Genomic DNA, 12,606 nt, shown 5'->3' with positions numbered 1-12,606 from the left:
TTGAATAGTTGATAGAATTCACCCATAAAACTCTGAAGGCCAGGTGCCTTTGGGGAGAGGAGAGGAGTTTTGATTCGATGTTTGTTTTGTTTTCAGAGTAACTTTAAAATTTTCTTCTACGGCCTTGATTCTGTTAAAGGTTTTTGCTTCTGGAGTAAATGTTGATACCTGTATTTTGCTTAAGAATGTATCCACTTTACTGAGATTTTTCACATATGTAACCACACTGTTGATTCTACAAACTCCCAGATGTTAAGTGAAGAAAAGACATCAGTAATGCTCCATTGGTAAACTATATGTTGTTCATGAAATTTTCTAGCAGGAGATAACTACACTCAGATGCCCATGCTCATATTATGCTTGGACACATGCACATCTACCTTCCTTTGTGCCGGACTTCAAGACTTGCTCAGTCTTACTGTCAGCTGCTGAGCCATGAAGGGGAATTCAGGGAACATATTTATTTTTTTTTTTTTCTGGTTACTGAAGATTTTTCCATTGTGAATAATCGGAAGTATGACCATTGATTTGGGGAATTATTTCCCAACAGGTCAAGGGTAACAACAATGACAAGAAATCCATAACTTCAATTTTCGTGGTCTAGAGCTACTTATACCAAGGAATTTCCAATACCAGCAAAGCACAGAGTACTATTTGCACAAGCACTGGGGAAAACCCAGTGCTTTCTACACTGGCAGATTTATTTGCAGAGACACAGGCATTTTTTCCAGGGTGACTGCCAAACTATCTCCTGAGCCTGTCTAGCTAGCACCTGGGAGACTCAGCAGGGGGCTTTGCAAATAATACCCTCCCCTTTGCCAGGATTGAGGCAGCCTAAGTGATTCTGTTTCAGTGTGCTGTGGCACCTTAATCTTTCTAAGCTGTCCCACTCTTATTCTGGAGCCTAGGCAAGCATGGCTGGCGGAAGGTGTGGCCACAGCAGCTATAGGCCTGAGGCTGAAGGCAGGGGCCTGGGGAAATGGCAAGAGTAGGACAGAAGTTTTTAGTTCCTGCTGCACTTCTGTGTTCTTCAAAATTTGAATGTCCTGGGAAGTTGGAATGGGTGTGGGTGTTTAAGCTCTTAGATCACAACTTAAAACAACATGGCAAGGTAACTAAAACCACTGACTGGAAGAGAAGAAAGAGAATAGAGATTCAGTACAAACCAGGTGCCAGGCTCTATGCTGTTACCATGGTGCAAAACTAGTCTCTTTTTTAAAGGTTTGATAGAACTCACATGTGTTATTATCTGTTTTAATTTTCCTGTTCATCCTTAAAGATCTCTTACCCTACCCAATGAGAGTATTACGTTGTGTTGTTAAGCAGAGAACTCCTTTCTTTAAATGAAGGTTTGGTAGAATTACTTGTTACTTAGTACTCACATTCATACATAGAAATCTGTTTTATTATACTCAAAGAGATCACTGTTTTAAGCAGAGAACTCTTTTTATTAAATGAATATTTTATTATACCTCAATATAAAGATGAAGCTCCTTTTGTTGAGGTCCTAATCTTGTGGCCTCTGAGATAGTAACCACATTTCTCTAGAGATCTAGGGAATAAAAGCCACGGGGTTAGGTTATCTCTGAAATATCTTCAGTGATAATAATTTTTCTTTGAAACCAGAAAAATGAACCAGGCTTTAGTGGAGAAGTGTACCTCCTCCTCTGAGTTCTTATGAATGATTTTTGGGGGGATGTAGAAGGACTCTATGATCATGGGCAGGAAGTCAGTCCTGGAGACAGAGGGGAAGGAGGCCTGGGAGACAGAAATGCCTTGACAGACCATACCACCTTTTGGCAAGATGCAGCCAGGAGCAATACCATTCAAAAAGCCTGGCCTGATGTTTGGTAGGGAAGGTCTCCAGTCCACAATCACTCGCATTCAGGTGACCTTAGACCTAATGCAGAAGCAGTAAAAATGTATTCTTGTACACTGTTTAGCTTTTTATGAATGTACCAGTGGTAAGAGAAACATATCAAGTCAGTGATATCTTAATGTTAACTTTGGTAGACGGCTTGTTGCTGTGAACAGAGGGAGGGCTGGGGCAACCCAAGAGCACCAGATGCTTGGCAAGAAGCAGGGACACATACCCAAGAGAGAACCAATCATGAACAGAGAGAGAAGGATCTAGAGTCACATTTGGCTATCTTCAGAATTTTGCCCTTGTCACTTAAATTGCCTTCTCATGAGAAACAAAAACATCCTAACACACCATTTTCCTGGCAGATAGGAATCCTTTGGTGAAAGTCAACATGGTGAACACACTGAGTCTAGCAATCCTTTAGCTCTCATAATTATTTCAATTCTCCTGAGACACTGAAGCATTAAGTGACTTGCTTAGCTTTCTCTGGGTAGGCTGTGTAAAAAGTTTTAGAATTGAATGGATTGGAGACAGGTCTCCTAACACCCAAAGCAATGCTCTCTTGATGACTTCTTTAGTTTCAAAAGCTACTTTTTAGCTTTTTATCCCAATGTAAAGCCTCCTTCCACCAAAGGGTTATATCTTTGGTGAGGGAGTAGAGCACCATTTATTTCTTCAGTAATCTTTCATAAATTTGTTTAGTTATTGTATCTGTTATTTTCTAAAACGTGTCTGCCATTTTCCTTTGTACATCCTTCTCTTGTATTTTATGCCTTTTAAAATTCAGGAATGTTCATAGACCCCAGAATTTGGCAGTACATGACTAACATTTGATGTATTTCTATGACTTTTATTCAGGGGCATCTGTATGTCACCTCCGCATGTATTAACAAATTAATTGTAAATATGTGCTGATTTTTAGCCTTGTTTTTAAGGAAAAACTTGTTAATTTAAAAAATTACTTTAATGGAGAGAAAAATGAATAAAACCAATCTTTTCTTTATTATGAGTTTGAGAAGCTTATACCAGGGCACTTGTCACACTGACATGCGTGTGGAACAGGGTTTGTGATGACGGCTCAGATCAGTGTTGAAGGTGGTGCATTTTATTCCAGACTAATGACACCAGATAATTTAGAGTCACAAAAGTAAGGGCTTTAAGGTATATTTTTAATAAACCTCCTACCAGAAAAAATTTCTACCTGCTGTAACCTCTTAGTGATTTGGGCCTATGGAAATTATCCAATCTGGTATAAAGCAGATAACTGTCAAGTACAAGAAGATGGAGGAGTCACTACATTCCTACAAATGCCTTTTCCCTTCCAAGAAGAGATAGTGGAAGGAAGGAATATTTTTTTCCAATCAGGGAATGAATATTTTGGCATGAAGGACTTAGGTATGCTCTTTTGCACAAGTTAGTTAGGAAAACTAGAATTTAAATATGTGCCGTTGATAGGAAAAAGAGCTGAAAGTGGAAAAATGCTATTATCCTTTAATAAAGTTTTAATATTGCATTGACCTCAGGCACCCTTGTGTCAATAGGGTCAAAATATAAAGTTTTCATCATTAAGGGGAAAGCAAAAGAAGAAATCTGAGAGATGATGAAGACTCAGTCTGCAACAGCATGTACAGACACAAGCAAGGCACAGCTGCAGTGAGTGGTGGATAATAGAGTCAATCTCAATAGCAGGTGATTTCTGCTAGTTCCTCTTGTTCTTAATTTAAGAATAAAGGAGACATGATTTTAAAACAAAGTGAAATAGATAAAAGAAATGTTCAATAGCCATACAACCAATGCTCTTAGTACGGAACATGCTGCCAGTCATGTCAAGCGAAACATTTTAGAAAGGTTTTGAAAATTTGCATTAGTACTTAGTTCTGAGTTCATCCACAGTAAGAACAGTGCAAGCCCTGAATCCCCATATTTTAAGTAATGTATTTGCCATTCTGTGACTTTTGGGAACATCTTTTGTTGTTCTTAGAATCATTCAACATTAACAATTGTTGAATTAAGAGTAAAATATTACTTTGAGCTGAAGCTTTTTTTTTTTTTTTTTTTTTTTTAAGTTTGAAGGCTAAATAAAGTTAAGCCTGAAAGAAGATGTTTCCGAGAGAGAAAGTCAAGCAATTATTCCAAGCATCTAAAGTAAAAAATGTTGTTTCTAGGAGTTGCACTTTAGGCTAACAGAATTAAGAATTGTAGAGAAAGAAAATCTCCATACGCCTACTGTTCTACAATTGGATACAGGTTCAAAAATTAAAAGTCACTCATTCTTTAAGAAAATCAAACGGCACTGAGCTTGTAATGTATATTTTATTTTGCACAAGCTTGCATATATACTGCACATACATTCAGTTTAAGAGGAGATGGAAGGCACACAAGGCAATTGGACTACTGTATCCTTTAAGTGGTACAAAGCAAAAGGTAAAAGTTTGGAGAGTATACAAAAGCTTAAAACACACAAAGTAAAACCCCTTTCCCACCCTCCCCACAACAACTTTTTTTTTTCCTGTTTTAAAATTTAGTAGCTGCCAAACTAATTTTTTAACTTTTCCTTTAAAATCAATTGTCTACTGCACCTTTTTATTTTCTTTTTAATATGGACAGGGAGTCTCATTGTGTTTATCATATCAATTAATATTACAGTACATCCTTGGTAATACAAAATTGTACACCTTCATCAAATAAATTAGGATAAATTAAACCAATAAATTATGCAAAGTCTTCAGAACAATAGACAACAACAAAAATTCACAATTGAAATTGCCTCTAGCTAAAAAAAAACAAACAAAAATCAAAAATTGACTTTATCAGTTCAGTTATTGTACTATATTCAAATCAAAGGGTCTTTATTACAAAAAAGAGCTTAATAATGCTATTTACAACATATTGCTAAATAATATAAAGGCAGTGTTTTGTCACGGTTTATACTATATACATATGAGAAATGGCTGGGACAATATTGAGGGAAGCCACGACCTTTGATTCTTCTAGGTAGCACTGAGACCAATCCCAAATACATTTTTTTCTTAGTTCTAAATTTGAAGTGGTAATATGCAATTTTAAAATGTTTTCTCCCCCTTTTTAGGGGAATTGAATATTAAAAAAATACAGAATGAATACATTTTCATAAAAGAAGTTAAGCTTGTTTGCCTTTTCTGCTTATGTTTGTGCATTTTGAGGGGGTGTCAGATTTGAGAGAGGGCTCAGTGAAAAGACTCAAAGTCCAGACACTTCCACATTGTGTTATATTCTTAGAAGGATAATTATAAGAAGATGCAAAGGTTAAATACCAGTTTTGATCCCAGCTCTGAATATGAGCATTTTAGCTTTAGTTTTATAGATGGTTTACAACCAACAGATCTACAGAAAACAAAACTGCATTTCCTTCAACATAACATTTAAGTGCAATACGGTAACTGCTTACTCATATAAATCAGTTACATTTTTTAAGGGGAGCTTTTTGAAAACAATGCTTCTTGTAATTTGCAAACACAGAGTTTGTACCAGAAGGAAACATTTGTACTATTCACACCAATGAATACGCTATAATATACATGGCAAAGAGATTTTTGCACTGTCTTCACATATACACTGCTTCTTTCAGGGGAGTCTGTAAACTACTCTTTCTTTCATAAATTTATGATTGTTCCTGGAGGACATCCTATTTTTTAAAGCCCCCAAATCATTAGCTTTATGACAATGTGTGTGTGTGTGTGTGTGTGTGTGTGTGTGTGCGCGCGCGCGTGCCTGCATGCCCATGTGCGCGCACGGGAAGGGGGGTGTTACTAAATGTCTTCATGTACATAGAAAAAGAAATTTCATAAATTTACAGAAACTGCATTACCCTTGCCCTTGACATCTGATAAAAGAGATTGTTAACTTTTAAAAGGAGAGAGCAGGATTTTCAAGAATGCTTTCAACTGTCTGTACAGTCACTGTAGTGTTCCTAGTAATTCGACAGATGTCGTGAGAATGTAGTTATTTATTAAAATCTCATGTCTTACATAATGACAGCCATGAGGTTAAATATTTACATTGCTTTATAAAAGTTCCCCTCTTGCTTTAGTGTTTTTGTTTTGCTTTTTTTTGTTTTAATTTTTTTTTAAATGATATTCACCCACATCCCTAGTACAGTAACAAAGATTCTGCAAACATAAAACACTTTAATTAAATAATACTCGGAGGCACAAAGCAAACTTCAGGAATATGTGGGTGAACGTTTACTTAAATAATTACTACATTCTAACATCTTCCACGTGTTTTACCAGTTAATGTGAAACGTCCTCATTAAACAGCCAGAGATACAGTAAGAATTAAATGTTTTGTTGCAAATAGAACATTCTTTTCACAAAACATAACAAATGTCTAAAATAGGTTCTTAAATCTAGATAGGAAAAGGTAAGCTTTCCACTTCACACGCATATATATATATGTATATTTTTACATGTGTGTATATGTGTGTATGTGCTTTTATGTTCACACATCTGCACACACATATATAGCACATGGTATGAAATATTGCTTCTATACTACTTTTCATTAGGCTAAGAAAACACAAGATTTGCACCACAGTTACAAAAAATTGGCTTCTACAAGAATTTTCAAAACTCGAATGCTGCTCAAACAATTGAGGAAAAAATAATTTGCGGTATCAAACTGTTCTAAAAATTCTCTTCTTCAAAAACGTATTCTCCCGCTTTGTTTTAAAAAGACACAAAATATGCATAGCTATCAACGTTATGTCAAACAGCCAGAAAAAAAATCTAGTGTTTATTGCAGCTGTAGTAATTGGAAATAAAGTCAAAAAGATGAAATCGAAAGCCACAGAAGGCACAAGAACAATTGTACTTGTTGGGAAAAAACTGGTATTTTGAAGGATTTTTTAAAATCCCCCCCGCTGGTGCATTTTAGGTCTAGGCACAGACTATAACCTCAAGCGTATACGCAAAAATAATTTAGGGTTAGCAGAAAATAAGTGGTAGTGTGGTTTTTCAACATGGACTTTAGACTTTTTTTTTCTTTTCCTATGTAAACTGTCCCTCATCCTTCACCCTCCCACCATAGAAAGTTAACTTTCTCCCAAGTAGCCAATTTTCTCTTGGTGAGAGTTGAGCTAAGATTTCAAAGATGGTGATTTAAAAAAAAAAAAATCAAACTGTTAAATAGGAATTTGGAGAGACAGGCTTTTGTCATTTTCCAGTGCACTTGGGAGGCACACGATTTTTATTTTGAGAGGGAAAACCACCAGAAAGCATAGTGATAAATTTCTATTTTCAGAACAAAGAGGTGAGTTTATCCTCATGCTGCAATTTCTACTCTGAAATAATTTCTATGCCTCAGTGAACATTGAGAGGATATTATCAGTAGATAAGGGCATCAACATTTGGTTGCGAACACACACTTTTGCTTAATTTGTCTATTTAAATTAGAAGGGAGGGGAAAATAATACTAAAAAAATCCAAATAAGTCTGGAATCAATACTGAACTCGCCCCAGATCAAAAAGATACCTAGCAATCTGTCTACATAGGTGAATACACTACAGCTTTGCCTTTTACCTTGCAAATGGCAACACAATGTTGATATGAATTACATGGAACAGCAAAAACCCAGTGGTGTACTGACATGAACAAGGAAGGCCACACTCTTTTAAACAAAGCCAGTCAGAAAAGTGTGACTACAAGTTGGGATCACTTCCCTACTTTGTGCTGATTGAATTTTTTCTTCCCACTTTACTCCAATGTCATGATTATCCAAACTTGTTTTTGTTTTAAAGCAAGTGAGAAAAATAACAAATTGGATCTAATGACTCTGTGCATTAGTAGAGTGTGAGCTGGGAGATGTGTGAGGCCGCGGGTGCAGAGTGAAGTGGCTGGTGCCCCAGCCCATGCGGCTGCACCCTCTGTCCACACTGCGAGGCCCTGTTAGTCCCCTGGATGGTGCAGGGCATCATAGGACTGCACCGTTTAATTTAAAGTCAGCAGGTTTTAAGGCTTTGTGCTGACAATAATTGAGTTCATACATTCCTGTCCATCAGCAGATTTATAAATGACGTTAAATTACAGCGATCGGGTCAGCTAGTCAGTCACATGGGTCAAAACCTGTATTCTCCAAAGTCAAATGTAATTCTTATTAAAATTGAATTAAAAAATGGCATTTATGTTCTATATGTTCTAAATACCAGATTTGTTACTGTGTCATTTTAGGAGGTGTATATCAAATTACCTAAGGGGAAGGAGGGGTCTGGAAAACAGTTTTAGGATGAACAATGAATTCTTACTGCATCTGCACACAAAAACCCACCTAAGAAAAAAAGTGTGAATGCCATACAATTTTTTTCAATGCAAGTATGGAACACTGTACATCATTGAAAAACAGGGAAAAAAAAAAAGGAAAAAGAGGAGAACCATTGAAGAAAGCATAAAATAGCAGCTAGCTTTCTTACGTGTGCTGGAATTGTGTCTTTTGGGTTAACCCCAAATTTTCCTATGCTATACACTCTTCTCACATTTTGGTCAATTCTAGCTTCTGAATTGGAAGAGGCATTATCAATTGCTTTAAAATGTTATACCTAAAATAAAGAAACACTGAGTTAGACTGTCACCACTTTGAATACCCATCAGGAGAGTGTGGCATTGCATGTGAAAATTTATGTGTTCCTCTTAGGAGATGAAGATCAAGTCAGCTAACAGCTGTCAACAAACTTCTAGTGTAGGCAAGAATTTTATGGCCAAGTTGGGCTTTCCTTTATTCCTTACTGGAAGAAAGTATTCAGAAAATAGCATTTTAGGGGAAAAAAGTGTTAAGTAAACAGAATCCTTTTAAGCATATAAACAAAGTTGAGCAGTGTAAATTTGAAACTTAGTGCCTTTTAGTATCTGAAGCAAAATGATAACAAGTTATAGGATTTTTCTTTATGAAGAATGATGTAAGCTCACTTATGAAGAAGAACCTATTGTCGAGTTTAGAGAGGTGACTAGAAGACCAGGTATGAATTTCCAGTCTCATCTTGAGAGAGCTGGTTTTGTGCAAAATTGCTTTGCCTCCAGAAGAAACTGGTACTATTTTCAGAGTTTGCCTCTTTTCTTAGAAAAGGCTTGCTAGTGAATATGTTTCTTTTTTAATTTGGCCTTTTGGGGTACTTTGGAAAAGTGAGCTGCTCATCTGTCACTGGCATTATTTTTAAACATGTAAGGAAAAGCTACTGATTGAGTTCAAACCAAACAAAATACTTAAATGTATGAAGTGGTTTCATTAAATTTTCAGACCTTCTTAGCAGTAAAAACAAGAGACACATCACTGTCTGTAGAGTTGTGCTGTGTCATGGGTTTTCCTCGGCCAACCGCCATTTGCAATAAGTCATCAATCAAGTGGATGCATCGTTAACAAATTCCCTTCATTGCTAATAGAGACTTTACACACGCCAACATTCTTCTTCCCTGAAAATTAACCCTATTTTAAGTGTCCAAATGTTAAGGGCCTTGGGCAAAAGTAAACTAAAGGCAGAAAGGAAACAACCATCCCCTTGCAATGGAAAACAAAAGAAAATGAGAGAAAGGTGATGAGGAGGAATTACCAGCTGATTTCATAATAGATCCATGCCTCCCATACACATATATATGAAATCAAAATCTAGACACATATAACTTGGACATCCAAAGGGGACTGCTACTCTTCATACATTCAAATAGAGTTGTCGAAATTTCTACTCATGAAGCAGCTCTTGTAGGCAGTTCGGGGATTTGAAAATCTCAGGGACTTCACTATCCAGCTTGCAGATGACCTTGTATATGGCCTTCTTCCAGGAAGGATCAACATCTTTGCCTGCGATAATGGCATTGAAAAACTCCCGTAATGTGATCTGAGCAACTTCCAGGAATCTCTCTGGAACCTGCTGATACAAGGAGACAATGGCATTAATAAAGTTTTCAGTTTCAAGTCTACAGTTATTCCAAGGAAACTGAGCTAAGTTCATTCTTGCAGAAAGGGGCTTACATTGCACCTGCATTTTCTAAAAATGGCTGGCTTCTATTCTTTTATGTAAAGTCATTATATATAGTAGCATTGTGATGTGGGGTTGGCAGCTTTGTTTTAAGAAGAGTGTGGGAAAGATCCATGCAGACCTATTGAAAAACTAGGATTTCATTGTGGATAATTAGGATAGGAATATGGGATGTGACTTTTGGGATTCCTCACTTCATTAAATAGATGCTATCCAGAAGAAAGTCTCCAATTAATTTTTCAGAATTTGAATCCTATTTCCTTTGGATTGCCATTATGAAAACAAAATATGTTCTCAAAATAGAATAACAAATAGTTAGGCTTCTTTATAAATTAAACCCATGCTTTAAATGAAGAAAATCTTCTAAAATCTCAGTTATCTGTTTGTCTCAGAGGATTGCTGACTCAGATGCTAAGTTGTATATTAATCTGCAATATAAAGTACTCGCTACATAAAGGAGTAAAATAATGACATTAACATGAAGTCACAAAACTGATCCTAAAATATTGCATCAGAAAATACTTAACCTTGAAATTAGAATTGCTCCATAAGAGAGTGATTTATTCAGCTGATAGTAATAATACAAACTAACATTTTTTTGAGTATTTACTACTTGCCAGACTCTGTTTTATGTACTGAATGTGAATTATGTCATTCGGTTCTCCCAATCTCTCTAAGAGGTGTTATTATTCCAAGTACACAATAGAAAACTGAGGCTCGGAGAGGGTAAGGAAATTGCTCAAGGTCCTTATCATTCAAAATAAACATTCTCCAACTATTCATTTTGGAACCCCAATTTCTAAAGGCTTTTCTTCCACAGCAATTAATATGTATGTGTGTTGTGTGTGTGTGTGTGTGTGTGTGTATTCTCTTAATTACTTATTTAATAATCTGATATCTTGATTAAGGAAAGCAGTAACTACTGATGTACTTATTTAGTGTTCTTTGTAAGTTACTCAGAGTAAAGTATGGTCTATCTATCCCCACACCAACACAATAGAATCACAGAATAATCCATGAACTCATAATTTTCCAAGTACGCATTGACACTTAGTAGATTTATTTTAGTGGGGTACTTATACACCAGTAAAGTTTCATTTTTACATTAAGTGCAGACATATGAGGACATAAAGGTACCACAGGTATACATATAGCAATATTTATCTACACATATACAAGAGATGAAAGACTTTTCATCTAAGTTCAGACATGCCACTTACCAAAGTAAAAAGGAGGTATTGTAATATTGAACATGTTTCATCTCTTTCTTCCAACCTTGGGTGCAATGTACTTTTTAATAATAGTAGTAACTGGTAAAGAAAACCAGAATCATCACCCGACATCCCTGTTTTTCATGTTTAAAATTGGACAAAGGAGTTCATTGTTTCCAATGGCAAGTTAATTGTTGTTTATAAAGAAATGTAATAACTCTGCAGAAAAAATGAAAGGGACTCCATTTGGGGCCAACCATTCTTAAGCTTACATTTTTAGCAGACCCTCCTAAAGACTTTCACACTGGCCCATTTCTTAGGACATAGTTCCCAGTGTTGCCTGGAAAATCCTTCAAAGTACCGCCTTGTCCACCATGAATGTGCAAACCCACACACCCCAAGGGCCATTCTCTGCTGAGAATTCATGTGGATTTTCCACAGGCCTTTGGGTTATTTCCTCCCAAATTTCCTGCATACAGGAGTATTTGTTAGAGGAGAGCTTAGCCCTCCCACTCACGTTATACAAATAAAAATTCATGAAGCAATCTTTTTTAGTACAGTCACCTCCACCCCCAAAGATAATCCTCCACATTTTATCAAATGAGCATTATTGAGGGAGGGAATGTGGCTGGAGAACAGCGAAGCCCACTCTCACTCCTTGGATTGGGACTGTTAGCCAAATGCTACAGAAACATAATCAGAGGCATTTATTTATTTATTTATTTATTTATTTATTTATTTATTTGAGATGGCGTTTCCTCTGTCACCCAGGCTGGAGTGCAGTGGCATGATCTCGGCTCATGGCAACTTCCGCCTCCTGGGTTCACGAGACTCTCCTACCTCAGCCTCCTGAGTAGCTGAGATTACAGGCACAGGCCACCACGCCTGGCTAACTTCTGTATTTTCAGTAGAGACGGGATTTCAACATGTTGGCCAGGCTGGTCTCAAACTCCCGACCTCAGGTGATCTGCCCATCTTGGCCTCCCAAAGTGCTGGGATTACAGGCATAAGCCACCGTGCCTGGCCAATCATAGGCATTTATTAAAATAAACGTTTCAAGAAAGGTGATTTCATGGGCCATCGGCAATACAGCCTCAATGAAAAATCTACGTTCCTTGAACACTCAGGGATGCAGCATGACATGGCAGAGAGCTTTGAGGGGTGAAGGTGTGGGCAGCTGCCCCAGAGAAGCCAGAGAAGGCCGAAAGCCCTGCCCACGCCAAGAACTGTACAGGAGGTCTGGGGAGCCAGGGACAGGGGAAGGGCAGGCATTGTTCAAGACTGTCAGAGGAGAGAGAAGAGGTACATCTAGAACATCAGCAACCAGGGGAGGGAGGGAAGTGAAGTTGTAGGATTTGCATGAGAACAAGGCAACTTCTTTGGGGGTTGTATGCAGTCTCCCCTTCATCATTTTTATAGTTTGCCATGCTTGTTAATGGGTTTTAGTGGATTTTAACTTGTTTTAAATATTCCTTTCTTGTGGTGGTAATCATAGGCTCTCCTTTATCATCTTTTGCATTTGTGTCTT

General features: G+C 37.1%; 1 protein-coding gene across 2 annotated transcripts in view; it reads right to left on the bottom strand.

The window, feature by feature from the left end:
* Window positions 1–4,158: 4,158 nt before the first annotated feature.
* The window catches only part of PROX1 (prospero homeobox 1), a 53,413-nt gene continuing 44,965 nt past the window's right edge, over window positions 4,159–12,606 (bottom strand). For both annotated transcript variants that reach the window (XM_011996157.1, XM_011996158.1), the window contains exon 5: window positions 4,159–9,756. In XM_011996157.1, the coding sequence (XP_011851547.1) occupies window positions 9,571–9,756 (186 nt within the window). In that variant the 3' untranslated portion in view covers window positions 4,159–9,570. The remainder of the gene's footprint in view (window positions 9,757–12,606) is intronic.

The sequence above is a fragment of the Mandrillus leucophaeus genome, unplaced genomic scaffold, assembly GCF_000951045.1.
Source record: "Mandrillus leucophaeus isolate KB7577 unplaced genomic scaffold, Mleu.le_1.0 Scaffold503, whole genome shotgun sequence".
Classification (NCBI taxonomy): Eukaryota; Metazoa; Chordata; class Mammalia; order Primates; family Cercopithecidae; genus Mandrillus; species Mandrillus leucophaeus.
Note: the sequence above shows the minus strand (reverse complement) of the source record. Positions and strands in the feature narration are given on the sequence as shown.